The 14,390-nt window shown below is 46.1% G+C and overlaps 1 protein-coding gene across 3 annotated transcripts in view; it reads left to right on the forward strand.

Annotated features, from left to right (window-relative positions):
• SMYD3 (SET and MYND domain containing 3) overlaps positions 1 to 14,390 on the forward strand; it is a 748,778-nt gene that overhangs the window by 638,024 nt on the left and 96,364 nt on the right. For all 3 annotated transcript variants that reach the window (XM_010852898.1, XM_010852900.1, XM_010852901.1), the window contains one exon: positions 2,814 to 2,988. In XM_010852898.1, coding sequence (XP_010851200.1) covers positions 2,814 to 2,988 — 175 coding nt within the window. The remainder of the gene's footprint in view (positions 1 to 2,813; positions 2,989 to 14,390) is intronic.

The following is a 14,390-nucleotide window of genomic DNA, read 5'->3' on the forward strand; positions in this document are numbered from 1 at the left end:
AAACAAAACGCTCCTGTGATCTTGGACTCCATTAGTAGAACGAGAGAATCGAAAATGAGAAAGGTAATAGTATTAGTCCGATCATGTCTAAAATTTTCTCTTCAGTTTGGGGTAGGCCACATTCAAAGGGATAGAGAAGAAAATGAGTTTTGAGGAATGGAACGAGGATCAAGTGGTATTTGAAACTCTGCGGACAGGATGGGAGACAATTGGAAAGCAGTCGAATCTGAGAGCAAGAGGGCTGTTCTCAGGCTCGGAGAGCTGTTGTTACACTGCAGAAAAGACTTGTTCTGTGTAGTGCCCTGCAGAGAAATTAAGGCCGAAGGATGATCAGTTCAGTCTCAGTGGGATGAGCTTTACTGACGACGAACACTGTGCCGGGTGCCTTACTGGTTCTAACCCATCTTATGGTCCAGGCAGGATTAAGAAGACACAAGCCTGTACTCCCAGCCCTCATGATTAGCTAGGTAGTAAATACATAGATTAATATTTGAGGGACATTGAAAGCACAGCAGTCAACTTTGGGAGGTTAAAGAAGGTTTCACAGAGGAGGCGACTGCCTGGGAGGGTTAGGAGGAGCTCACCAGACAGGCGGTGGAGAAGGGGAGACCCTGAGGGAGAAGCCTGTGCCTTAGTTGTTCAGTGTGAGAGACAGGAGCATGGCCGGGCCTGGCTTCAGTGTCGTGCACCAGACTAGGTGTTACATATAGGCTCGGGGACCATGGGAGGATTGTAAGCAGTGGACGATTGTAAGGGCCCAGGGTTGTCAGTCTTTGAGTCTCAAGAAGTTAACTCCCAGGTGGATTCACTGTGTTCCCCTTTCTCTTTCCCCCTCAATTCTCTCAGGGTCATGGTAAACTCTGCAGAAAGGTACCTGTCCTGGCATCAGTACTCTTTTCTCTTCAGGTGGGCTGTCTGCCCTGCTCTCCTCACTGGAACAGAGTGACTTGTGGTAAACACCCAGCAAATGCCAGGGACTAAATTTTTGAGCAAACATTATACATGTCAGCATAAGCTTGGGAGAAAAGCCGCTTAGTTAAAATTATTCCATTTTTTTACTCACTGAGGTGTTTTTACAGGAAGGGTTTGCCTTGTTTGCCAGGAGACTTGCCAGTGTTGCGAAGGGAAGTCGTCATGTGGTTCCTGCCAGCTTGCTGGGGCATAAAGCAGATGTATTCCTATCAGCGGTTGCATCTGGCTTTTACTTCCAAGGCTTGTCACCTCAAACCTCTTTAAAATGAGTTGGAGCGTATATAAATGAATAGGCAAATAATAATGGAAGTCACACAACTTGATGTTAAAATAGGGTCAGAGTCTTGCCACAGAAATGTCTGGGCATTGTGTAAGAGACAGTCGTTCCTCCTGATAATCCATCACATATCTAATCCTAGGATGAAAAGCCACAGAGGTTAGCCTGGAGTTTGTTACAAAACCAGTGCATTGCCTAAGACACTGCCTCCCCCAGCCTCTAGGGAATACATGCAGTAAACTTCAAACACACACATCAGATGAGTAAAACAGAAAGCCACCGAGTCACTTTTCTTCAGTAAATGTACCTCTTCCAAGACCACAGTTAACTCCTCAGAGGCAGGACTCGGCCTAAAATGATAGAGCATCATGTACAGAAAGGCTCGTTAGCCGTGTATTTTGACGCTTGAAGTTCTACCCAGGAAGTCAGGCCTTAGTGCCAGGCATTCCGCCCTCTGAGGATTATATATTTCTTGTGAGGATTAATAAACATATGAGCTCTTGGGAGTTTAGGGGAGAATGGATACATGTATATGTAATGCTGGGGCCCTTTACTGTTCACCTGAAACTACCACAACCTTAATTGGCTGTAATGTTAGCGATAGTTCTTGAGTCTGACTCTTTGCCACCCCATGGACTATAGCCCTCCAGGCTCCTCTGTCCATGGAATTCTCCAGGCAAGACTACTGGAGAGGGCTGCCATTCCCTTCTCCAGGGTATCTTTCTGACCCAGGAATCAAACCCAGGTCTCCTGCATTGCAGGCAGATTCTTTACCATCTGAGCCACCAGGGAAGCCCCTCCCCAGTACAAAATAAAATAAAAAGTTAAAAAAGAAAGATATGAGCTCCCACACACGTGGTTGACTTGATTGGTTTATTTAAACTGTTTACTTATGTGTCAGAAAGCAGTGCCCTGAGAGTCTGAATGCTGGAAGAAGTAGATTTGGCTGAGCACACACACACTGTTTAAGTATAGACTTAGATCACTTTTTTTATACTCAAAAAATTTGAGATCCAGTGGAATGGATTTCTTTCAGTTGCTTCCCCTTGTGTGTGCCCATGGGTTGTGTTTTTGGTTTCATATATGCCCAAGGTTAAAATGACGCAGAAGCAAAAATGAGCTCTTCCTTTTTTAAAAGGAATCTCTCTAAAGCTTCTTTAATTTCAGATGAGTTTTGAAACAGCAGCTAACAGAGTAAATAATTATAAAGTGAACTTACTCTTTAGCTCAGTTTAATAAGTAGCTGCATTCATTTGAGGACTAGGTTTCAGGAGAATTCATCTAGTAGGACTAGGAAGAAAGAATGGCTCTCTGAAAGTCTAATCCCCCAAAGCACAGGCTTGGTGGGAAGATGGTTTGTTGATGTAAACAGAATTTCCTTCTCTGAGACACCACTTACGTGTTTTTGTTTCTCAAGTGTGTTTTCAGGCAGCTCATTTGTGCAAAATAATGGGCACTTCCTTCCCTCCTGTGCCTGGGAGCTCTTCAGCCTTGTAGAGACTCTCATTTCACTTTTGTTTTCTCTTGATGAACACAATGAATCCTTAACTGAGGTTAATAACAGAGTGGGAACAGGTTCTGGCCATGTGCCAGTCAATCATAAGCAGTAACACTGAGCGGCTTCCTGATATCAACATCTACCAGCTGAAGGTGCTCGACTGCGCCATGGACGCCTGCCTCAACCTCGGGCTGCTGGAGGAGGCGCTGTTCTACGGCATCCGGACCATGGAGCCTTACAGGTGAGTCGAGGGGACAGGCCAGATTAAGAGGCAAAGACTCGAAGATGTAACCTCATGCTCATCAGAGCTGCTTTATAAGACTGCTGCATCTGCTTCTCGCTTGATGTGTAAAGCCAAACCTTTGTTCACTGATGCGTTCATTCATCATCTATAGAGTTCCTTCCATATGTCAGGCGTTGTGTCTGTGCAGGGACTAGTGAGATGCTGTCTATATGGAGCCAGTGATTCTAATAAAGTGCGCTGCTCGAGGTGGCAAAGGCAAGTGCAGAGCCCGGGGCAAGGGGAGCAGAGAGGAGTGCAGGACAGACGTAGCTTGTGCGGTGGGGCTGTGGCATTAGCTCTGCTGATGGGCACGGTGTGGGGTCCTCCGTCTGGCTGACAGCAACGCTGGTTTCTTTCACTTCTCAGGGCTTCATGGTTCTTGGGGTGCCTTCACTTGAATCATTTGACCTAACTGCCTTATGACCCAAGCTGGAGAGCAGGGAGACAGCTCTCTCAAACACATCACTGAGGCAGAGGAAGGAACTGTTGGTCTTTGTTTCTTGACTAGTCTCAGCTCCTCCAGGCCAGTGTGTGTTTTGCCCCAGATCAGAGGAACTTTGGGAGGAATAGCAGTGTTAAAGTCTGGTGCTGGGAGTTTGGCACTGGTGGGTGTGGGACCCTGGTTTGCAATGGGCTAAGAACCTAAAGCTGTGGAGGTGATGGAATTCCAGTTGAGCTATTTCAAATCCTAAAAGATGATGCTGTGAAAGTGCTGCACTCAGTATGCCAGCAAATCTGGAAAACTCAGCCGTGACCATAGGACTGGAAAAGGTCAGTTTTCATTCCAATCCCAAAGAAAGGCAATGCCAAAGAATATTTAAACTACCACACAAGTGTATTCATCTCACATGCTAGCAAAGGCATGCTCAAAATTATCCAAGCCAGGCTTCAACAGGACATGAACTGTAAACTTCCAGATGTTCAAGCTGGATTTAGAAAAGGCAGAGGAACCAGAGATCAAATTGCCAACATCTACTGGATCATCGAAAAAGCAAGAGTTCCAGAAACATCTAATTTTGCTTTATTGACTACACCAAAGCCTTTGACTGTGTGGATCACAACAAACTGTGGAAAATTCTGAAAGAGATGGGAATACCAGACCACCTGACCTGCCTCATGAGAAATCTGTATGCAGGTCAGGAAGCAACAGTTAGAACTGGACATGGAACAACAGACTGGTTCCAAATCAGGAAAGGAGTATGTCAAGGCTGTATATTGTCACCCCAGTTGTTTAACTTACATGCAGAGTACATCATGAGAAATGCTGGACTGGATGAAGCACAAGCTGGAATCAAGATTGCCAGGACAAACATCAACAACCTGAGATATGCAGATGATACCACTCTAATGGCAGAAAGTGAAGAACTAAAGAGCCTCTTGATGAAAGCGAAAGAAGAGAGTGAAAAAGTAGGCTTAAAACTCAACATTCAGAAAACTAAGAACATGGCATCTGGTCCCATCACTTCATGGCAAATAGATGGGGAAACAATGAAAATGGTGAGAGACTTTATTTTGGGGGGGCTCCAAATTTACTGCAGATGGTGACTGCAGCCATGAAGTTAAAAGAAGCTTGCTCCATTGGAAGAAAAGCTATGACCAACCTAGACAGTATATTAGAAGGCAGAGACATTACTTTACCAACAAAGGTCTGTCTAGTCAAAGCTATGGTTTCTCCAGTAGTCATATATGGATGTGAGAGTTGGACTATAAAGAAAGCTGAGCACAGAAGAATTGATGCTTTTAAACTGTGGTGTTGGAGAAGACTCTTGAGAGTCACTTGGACTGCAAGGAGATCCAACCAGTCAATCCTAAAGAAAATCAGTCCTGAATACTCATTGGAAGGACTGATGCTGAAGCTGAAGCTCCAGTACTTTGACCACCTGATGGGAAGAACGGACTCATTGGAAAAGACCCTGATGCTGGGAAAGATTGAAGGCAGGAGGAGAAGGGGACGACAGAGGATGAGATGGTTGGATGACATCACCGATGTCATGAGTTTGAGTAAACTCTGGGAGTTGGTGATGGACAGGGAAGCCTGGCATTCTGTAGTCCATGGGATTGCAGAGTCAGACAAGACTGAGCAACTGAACTGAACTGAACTGAAGAACCTAAGTTTGGAAGATGAGATAGATCAGTCTAGAAGAAAGGACACAGAGACATACATACCACCATCTGAGGTTGAAATAGCCATCTCCAGCATGCAACAAGGTCACCGAGTGTGGCGAAGGTGCCTTGAAAGCATCTGAGACCTGCAGGGGTTGGAGGTGGGGGGTAGTTTCCTGAGGGTAGCAGAGGCGCTGTTTCAGGCAGATGTTGAGTTTCTCAACTCTGAAGACCGTATGATGTCAGCCCTAAGGGACTGAGCAGAGGGAGGATCCAGTCTAGACTTGTGCAACATGGACAACAGGCAGGGGAGTGGTCCTCGGGGGAAGGAGGAGAGGGAAGTAGAGCCCAGGGTGCCACCTGTCTGCACTTGAGGAAGAGCCTCGGAAGACAGTGGAGTGGGAAAGTTACCAGGATCCACATGATAAGAACAGAAGCAAGTCCAGGGACTAGGATATTGGTTCAGGCAAAGGAAGGAAGCTGGAAATGACATGCTTGGTCAGGAACCCAGGAGCATGGTACAGACAGAGAAGAACCTAAAGATGGTGCAGACCCACCAGCCAGGTGCATGGCAGAAGTCCACAGGCCAGCCACAGCACCCAGGTGACCCTGAGGGCGTTTTTCAGAGCTTCTCTAGGTGGTTTCTTCCACTGCCTTGTGGTTAAACAGCTTTGGAATCCAGACTGTGAGTCAGCTTTAATCAAACTTATAGGAGATTGCCTTGAGGGCTGAGACTGTAGACTTTCCCATGAGCGTGAAATGTCTTTTTAGTATGATGAATCTTGTGGGTTCTCAGAAAAGAGGAATTGAATACAAAGAGATAAGGCTTCGTTCACTTTCTGAGCCTCTGTGTTGCAATGAGAGGCAGGTTGGGGACGGTTGGCGTTACCTCTCTGAACTCAGGGTTGGGTCTCAGGACGCTGAACTGCAGGCTGCCTGATGAGTGAATGGATGCCAGCCAGGATACAGAAAATCCTCCTTCCTCCAGACCCCCTTGGCAGCCACTCACCCCATGCTGCTGGCTGGGCTGGATGCACACTGACCCATCCTATCCATCCTCCCCATCCTTTCTGCAGCTAAGCCACCCCTGCCCCCAGTGCAGAAACATACATTGGTCCCCTGATTCATTAAAAAGGCAGCATGCCTTCGAGGGAGCTCCTTCTGCACGTACTTTTGAATCCTCTTTTCTCTATACCCACTGAGGCTTCTCTGAAGGACTTTCTTACCCCTTCATTAACTGGCAGTTTCACCAACTTAAATTTGAATCAAACAAAGAGGCCTTTCTTGTAAGTGAGGCCAAGTCCACCAGAATATACTCCATGTTGTTTGGAATACATTTGCTTATGTTTCTCTGGTGTTTGGCAGGTCATGCTCACTCTGTAAATGTACCCTCTGTTCTTAGGCTGGGTGACATGTTTCCAAGCTTCCCTCCATTTTTCCTCCTGGAGCTTGTTACGGAGTTGCTCTGCAGTGTTCTGTATTTCAAGAAATCAAACCTGCAGCAATCCACTTCAAATGAGTGGGAACTGAACGGTTTGTTTTTGGAGCTGTAGCAGAGGAGAAGGCGATGTGTAACCCAGAGCCAACAGAGTTAAGAGAAAGGAGAGAGGGGTGGATGCTGGCAGACTTGGTCTTTTTTCCCCTCAAGCCCTTTAACAATCATAAACTGTGAGGTGGGAATCCCAAAGTGGGCAGTGGGTTTTGACCCATAGGTGAGGGAACTGATGCTGTGGGACTCAGCAGTCTACACCATCTCCCAGCAGATGCTCTTGGTTTTATTGTGTTAGCCCCTCAGTCATGCCCAACTCTTTGCAGCTCCATGGACTGCAGCTCACCAGACTCCTCTGTGGAATTCTCCAGGCAAGAATACTGAAGTGGGTTGCCAGTTCCTCCTCCAGGGGATCTTCCTGACCAGGGTCTTCTGCATTGCAGGCAGATTCTTTACCATCTGAGCCACCAGGCAAGCCCAGCAGATGCTCCGGGGGCGCTTTTTGTCCACCTGTAAATGGCAACCCACTCCAGTGTTCTTGCCTGGAGAATCCCAGGGATGGGGGAGCCTGGTGGGCTGCTGTCTATGGGGTCGCACAGAGTTGGACACGACTGAAGTGACTTAGCAGCAGCAGCAGCCAAGGACATGGGCAGTTAGGCATGTTACTGAGAGGTGACTGGATTGCTGTCTGCTGTAACAGGTTTACAATGTTGATATTACCGTTTTCAACAACTATATTGAGGTCAAGACTCTCAGAGATTTTGTCACTGCTGACCTTGGTGAAATCGTAACTGCCAACCTGAGAGAAGGTGTCCATTACTCCATTTTTATCCAATCCAAATCAATCCATTGCCCTCAACTCCCTTCTTGCCACTCCACTTATTTTTACTCAATAGAAGTTCCTTTTATGATGCAACATAAAATATTAAGTTCTTTATGTTCCATAAAGCAATTTAGAATTAATTCACATAGGACAAAATGTGTGATCTTTAGTATTGACTCATAGTATGTCCCCTGAGGGTATCTGTGCATGTATCTCTGATTATATATGCAGGGTCATCTGTCCCTTAGCACCGCAGACATTAAGCAGAATGAAAGTAAGTTAAAGATATTTCACAAATTTTATTTAAAAATTTAATTCGGTCAAATCTCAGCCATATGATAAATTGGGTCCTGCAAGTTAGTTTGCCAGTTGGTAGTTTAGAACTTGGAAAGAATTTTCTTATTGAAGAAGGTGTTACAGATCATGCTGAGGTCCCTTGGACCAGCCCGTGAAAGTCTGCTCAGCATCATCAATATAGGCCATAAATTTTAAAAAAAAATAGAAAGAAATACAAAAAACAAAATTGTACATAGTTTTAAAAACTAAGATTTAAATTATGCTGACTAGAAATGAAACTTGATTTTCTTTAGGAACCAGGAGATGATATGAAAATAGGCTTTTTAAGGCTTCAAGGAGCACTTTCAAGATATTTTCAGATTCTGTTAATTTTTATGGTAAGAATAATGTATACTTTTAGGAAAGGACATTTTCAAAACAATGGAAAGGTAAAAACCCGCCCTCATATTTCACGCTTCTGTCCTACTCCCTAACGATAGCCATAGTGAGTTTCTTTCTGAACTTTTCAATGTGTGAGGTACTCATCTGAATATATTTCAAAGCCCCACTATCCCATTGTTTCCTTACTTTCCCCTCCTTTCCTCACTTTCTCTCTCCTTCTTATCTTTCTTAGGAAGAGACTTGGTCCCAATCCTGATCTATTAAATATGCCTACTAGCATGATGGGTGGGGAAAGAAAGGTGAGAGGGAGAAAAAGAATATAGAAGCCAGTGGAATTCTCCTCTGTGGAAGAGAGAGAAGGGGAAAAAATAGGGTCTCTGTCTGTCTCATGTTCCATAACTGACTTTTTTCATTTTATAACCAATGTGGACATCTGGGCCTCATTCTGTACCCATTCTCTTTAACAGACAGCTAGTATATCATCTCATGAGTGTACCATCATCCATCCCTCTGGTTTCCATGTATGTTTACCATGTCAAACAATACTATGATTAACAGCCACGTACTTGTATCCTTGTGTTCCGATGTGACTGAATCCATAGGGTGAGTCCACATGGTAAATTCCTTAAATGCTAATTTGCTCTAGCAAAGGTGATGTTCATTTTCAATGTTAACTATTTCACATTTCAATAGATAACTATTACTAATTTGTGTCCCCCATCCACCAAAATGTCTCTCTTTCTTCCAAAGGATTAAGAATGGATGGCATGATCTTGATGATATCTGATTTAAATTCATTTCAAAATATATAAGGACCTTCTCATTTCCCTGATCAAGGTCTGTTCTTATAGAGTGAGGTTTGCTTGGACTGATTTACTTGTCCACAAGTAGTGCTGGGTATGACATTTTGTAAATTACCTTTAAAGATGCAGAAGAACAGGCATGATGAAGGATCTTAAGCATGAGTGCGTATATGATGGTGCCATGATCAGAGAAAGAAGTAAGGGGATATGAAATCCTCCTCAGGGGAAAGAAAGCATGAAAGAGTAAGATTTCATCTTAGGTCAGTTTCTGTGCTTTGTTGTCAGGAAAAAAAAAAATAGTGGGAAGAACAGAAGTAAAATGAGCTAGTGGTTTGTGTACATGACATAGTTACAAGTAAGAGTTTGTAAATCAGACATTGCCAGTAATTACATAGCAGCCGCCTCCATTTTCATTTTGCCAGTAACTTTTAAACTTTTCCCTCAGAAGCTTCAGCAGATAAGTTAATGAAATGTAAGGTTTCGTCAGAGCAGTACCTTCTACTACTGTTTTCAAGCTGGCTTTTCTCCTGAAGATGTGCAGTTGGTCTTCTGTGGGGTTTTGTCATCCATCAATATGACGTTCTGGTCTGGGAGCCGGCACGGCATGTGGGTGCTCGTTACCCGAGTGCAGTCCCTCACTCAGCACTCCCTGGGCCTGCTCTGCTGCTCCTTCACGTCTCCGTGTCACACAGACCTGGTGAGATGGCTCCAGGAGGATGCTCCTCTCCGTATCCCTCATCCCTAGACTGCAGGGTCTTGTGTGGGAAGACTTCCCTCAGCCACACTCATAGAGGAGGACCCAGAATATCAAGCCAAGCCAGGTCTCCATCCGGGAGCGGACACGAGCATCTGAGTTTCACCCCATGCTCTGTCCACTTACCGTGTTTGCCGTCTGTCTTCCATGCTGAGGTTTACAGAATTATTTCACCCAATGAATGAACAAATGTTTTATTCTCTGCTCACTGATGTGGACAGTGATCCCTTAGCCACTTAGTCATTTTTTTTTATACACTGTAATTTTCAATTAAAATATCTTCGGTGGCTAACCCCCTGTGTAAGATTTTGAGCCCTGTGTGCATGTCTGTGTAAAGCACAGAGTTACCCCATACCTCTAATCACGGCCTCTCTCTGCTTCTGGTTCTGTGAGCTTCCTTTCTTAGTCATCGCCTCTTAATCTTGACACTGGGGCAGTGACCGCCTGCTTGGCCATGGGGGAAGGGGTCCATTGAGATCTAAGTGCTCTTAATTTTACCTATTTAATAGCAGAACTTTAATACCAAAAGACTCTCTTTTTGAAAAAAAAAAATTATTTATTTATTTGTTTTTGGCTAGGCTGGGTCTTCGTTATTGTGCGAGCTACTCTGTAGTTGTGGTGTACGGGCTTCTCATTGCAGTGGCTTCTCTTGTTGCAGAGCATAGGCTCTAGGTACCCAGGCTCAGTAGTTGTAGCTCCCGGGCTCTTGAGCACAGGCTCAGTAGTTGTGGAGCGCGGGCTCAGTACTTGTGGAGCGTGGGCTCAGTACTTGTGGAGCGCGGGCTCAGTACTTGTGGAGTGCCGGCTTGGTTGCCCTGCGGCATGTGGGATGTTCCTGGCTCAGGGATTGATCCTGTGTCTCCTGCCTTGGCAGGAGACCTCTTCACCACTGAGCCGTCAGGGAGGCCCCCAGGGGGCTCTTTTAATATAGAGTCTGGAAATACAACCGTAGGAAAATGCAAAGGCAGAGAGGGGAAGGAAGACTGAGGACAGCACCTCCGACAGCTGCAGCAGTTCAGGTGCACGTGTGTTTCCTAAACTACTGATGTGAGCTCATCCCGTTTTCCAGGAGTGCATAACCTGGAGCTAGTGTGAGCCTGTGGGTAGAAGAAAGGAGAGCAGGATAAGCAGTTTCTCTCACTGTACTTTTCTTGGGGCAGCAGAAAAAAAAACATCTCGCCTTCAGGGGTCCACTCCTCTAAAAGTACCCTAAGCTCCCTTTCGCTCTAACCCTCTTGCTGAAGATGTCGCCTGTATGTTTGGGGAAAGACCTGTTTGTCGACAGTGTGCTGGGTGGTTCCAGTTACATGAGAATCGCCCAGCTTTGTGGTCTTAGTTCTGAAAGAAATAAAGGACAGTCTGTGCTTGGAGTTGGCATGAAGCTCTGGCAGTCTCTGAAAGAGACGAGGGGTGACCACAAGCCCACCCATTCTCCTCGATGCGGTGGTCCCCCTGTCCACTGCTGCCACCCCAGGCTCTCTGGCCTCTGAACAAGGGCTGCAGATTTTGCCAGAGCTCCTAGCTCTAAACAGGCCTAGGTCACGGGCCAGCTTCACAAACCAAGTCTTCATCCAACCTGGCTATTCCCAAATAACTGGGCACTGCTGATATATGTACAGCCCCTGCTGGGAAGAGAAGGTGACCCACACATTGCCCCAACATGCTGTTCATAGCAGAACACACGTAAAACCCACGCTTCCTCCTGCCTCTTGGCCGTACCGCTTCTGATGTTTGTCTCCTGGCTACAGGAGGGCCACCCCTGATCATCTTTCAGAGGCCCCACCTTCTGCTTTATCCTGGATCCTAGGAAATCTTTGCTGAACTTTAATCAACCCCCCATCCTACCCCCCATCCCATCCCATGCTTGAGTTGTTAGATCAGCCCACCAACCATAGCCACATTCCTCCAGACAAGAAAATCCTGCGGCCTCAGGCCAGCCTCATCTGTTCCCACTCTTACTTTGACTCTAGAGACCCCAGGCCGGGTGGGGATCCGGGACCTGCCTCTCCTCTGTTGCATTTGCCGGTTGCTCAGTCAACAACCTCCCTGTGGCGTCAGATGAAAGCCACGCTCCACCCTGGGATCAGGTACCCTCACCGGAAGGCGTTTCATCTTCTGCGTTCACAAGTGTGTATCCTCTGAGATGTGGTGTTCAGTCCTCCTGTTTATGAAAGCGTTTCCAGAAGAAAAACATTTCTCATTCCATTTCACATTTTTTTTTTAACTTTCACAAGCCATTGCTGAGTACTTTGACTTTGCTGACAGAAATCTTCTGTTTCTTATTACAACAAATTGTACCCTGAGCAGCAGGATATCAAATCCTAGGGAATCTTTTGGGATGCATTGAATTTCTCCTGTTGAATCAATCTCTTGCTTGGCTGCCCCTGCAGGCACATAGCTGCTATCTCTTTTCCTTTTTCTCAACTCTTGGAAGAGAAAATAGGGGGGAAAAAAAAATATATATATATATATATCTCTCTCTCCCATTTTCCTCTGTAGGGAGCCAACAGAAAATCAGGCAGGCCTGAGAAATGGGAAGTGACAGATACAGCTTCAGAAGGTTCAAAAAAAATCCATGAAAACCAACCTTAATTTCATATAAATACATGTTTTATAATTAAACAAAAATGTTTTGATCCACACATTCACATTCTATTTATCTGCGTATTTGAGTGAAGTCCATACTGAGTTTTCAGAAATTCTCCAAGGATAGATGAACGGACCTTGGATTAAATTGCACAAGTAAAGCTGATTTATCAAGCCTCATACATTTGATCACTTACAGAGAATGGTGATGCCATTTGTAAGGAACACTAAGAGGTCCTTGAAATAAATGAAAGATGGAGAGTAAATAGCCCCCCAAATGATAGGACCCAGTTCTTGAGAGAGCCAGGTTATTTTGAGTTGGAACAATATCCTTCCGCCTAGATAGTTCAAAGCTCATAAGCTCATGAGAGCATGAAAAGTGAAAGTGTTAGTCGCTGAGTCCTGTCGGACTCTCTGGACCCCATGGACAGTCGCCTCCATCTATGGAATTCTCCAGGCACGAATACTGGAATGGGTAGACATTCCCCTCTCCAGGGGATCTTCCCAACCCAGGGATCCAACCTTGGTCTCCTGCGTTGCAGGCAGATTCTTTATTGTGTGAGCCACCAGCAAACTGCCTGGGGGAAAAAATGTGTGATATGTTCAAGGGATGCAACCCAGCCAGGGACGAGGAAACTGGAGTGCAAGAGGGTGGCAGTCTGTAGCCTTGAACAGGGCAGAGGGTGGGGCCCTGGGGGCCGAGAGGGGAGTGGAGACAGCACCGGCTCTACAAAGAATGTATGGCTGATGGAAGTGGCGCTTCCTACACAAAGCACTCCAATCACACGATTACACTGCCCTTCAGAATTAAAGAGAAACAAATCTGCTCTTGCTTGTAATGGGAACTATCACCGTAATATCCTCCCAGAGTGAGATAAATCGGGTTCAGCCATCACAGAAGCATCCGGCAGCTATCCTTTAGCATCATCTTTTGAGACGACTGGGTGAGAGGAAGCTAAGAGCCCTCCTCCACCTTTCAGCTTCCCTCAACTGAAAAGTAATTGCTCTTATTTATTAAGAGCCTCCTGTGGACCAGGCAGCTTGCTCGTCCCTCTCATCCTCCCAGCACAGTGAGCAGGAAGTTAGCCTGCCCTGTCTTCTACATGCAGAGGCTGAGGATGAGACCTACGTGACTTGCCAACTCAGTGGCAGAGCTGGGGTTCAGGCTCAGACCTTACATTTATTTATTTTATAGTGATTATAATTTTCCAGAAGAGTGTTTGAGTCAGCTTGACCCCGGATCTGCTTGATTGTAAAAGTCTGGGTTGTTACTGCACTGTAGACGGCTGAGTAGTCTTTCCAGCTCCACCACCTTGCCTTCCCGCTGCATAAATCTATCATGATTCTTTTTGTTACAAGTGACAGAAACCCAACTCAGGCTGCCTAAGCATTGAAGGGAGTTTGCTGCCCTCAGAACCACTCAGCCAGGGACAGAGTTGCTGTGACAGAAGTCAGGGATCCAGGCTGGGTCATCAGTTGGGTCTCTGCCTCTCTTACTCCCAGTCCTTCCCTCCTCCTCTCCCCACATCTGTTTCTCTCTGCTCCCTCTTCTATTGCCTTCCTTCTTTCCCACACAGGCCATCTCCCCACAGTGCAGTAGAGAAGATGGCTTCCAGTAGCCCCTAGTTCACGTTCTCCTAGCTCTGTGACAAAAGAAGACAGATTTCCTGTAGCTCTAAATGTTTTTTGGGGTGGGGGGGGCATGCCATGTAGCATGTGGGATCTTAGTCCCCTGCTGCTAAGTCACTTCAGTCGTGTCCGACTCTGTGTGACTCCAGAGACGGCAGCCCACCAGGCTCCCCCGTCCCTGGGATTCTCCAGGCAAGAGCACTGGAGTGGGGTGCCATTTCCTTCTCCAATGCATGAAAGTGAAAAGTGAAAGGGAAGTTGCTCAGTCGTGTCTGACTCTTAGCGACCCCATGGACTGCAGCCCACTAGGCTCCTCTGTCCATGGGATTCTGCTGCCAAGAATACTGGAGTGGGGTGCCATTTCCTCCTCCAGGGGATCTTCCCCACCCAGGGATCAAACCCATGTCTCTTGAGTCTCCTGCAGGTGGATTCTTTACCACTTGTACCACCTAGGAAGCCTGTGTAAAATAGATATAGCATAGGGAGCTCAGCCCA

This window comes from Bison bison, unplaced genomic scaffold (genome assembly GCF_000754665.1).
Source record: "Bison bison bison isolate TAMUID 2011002044 unplaced genomic scaffold, Bison_UMD1.0 scf7180017864317, whole genome shotgun sequence".
Classification (NCBI taxonomy): domain Eukaryota; kingdom Metazoa; phylum Chordata; class Mammalia; order Artiodactyla; family Bovidae; genus Bison; species Bison bison.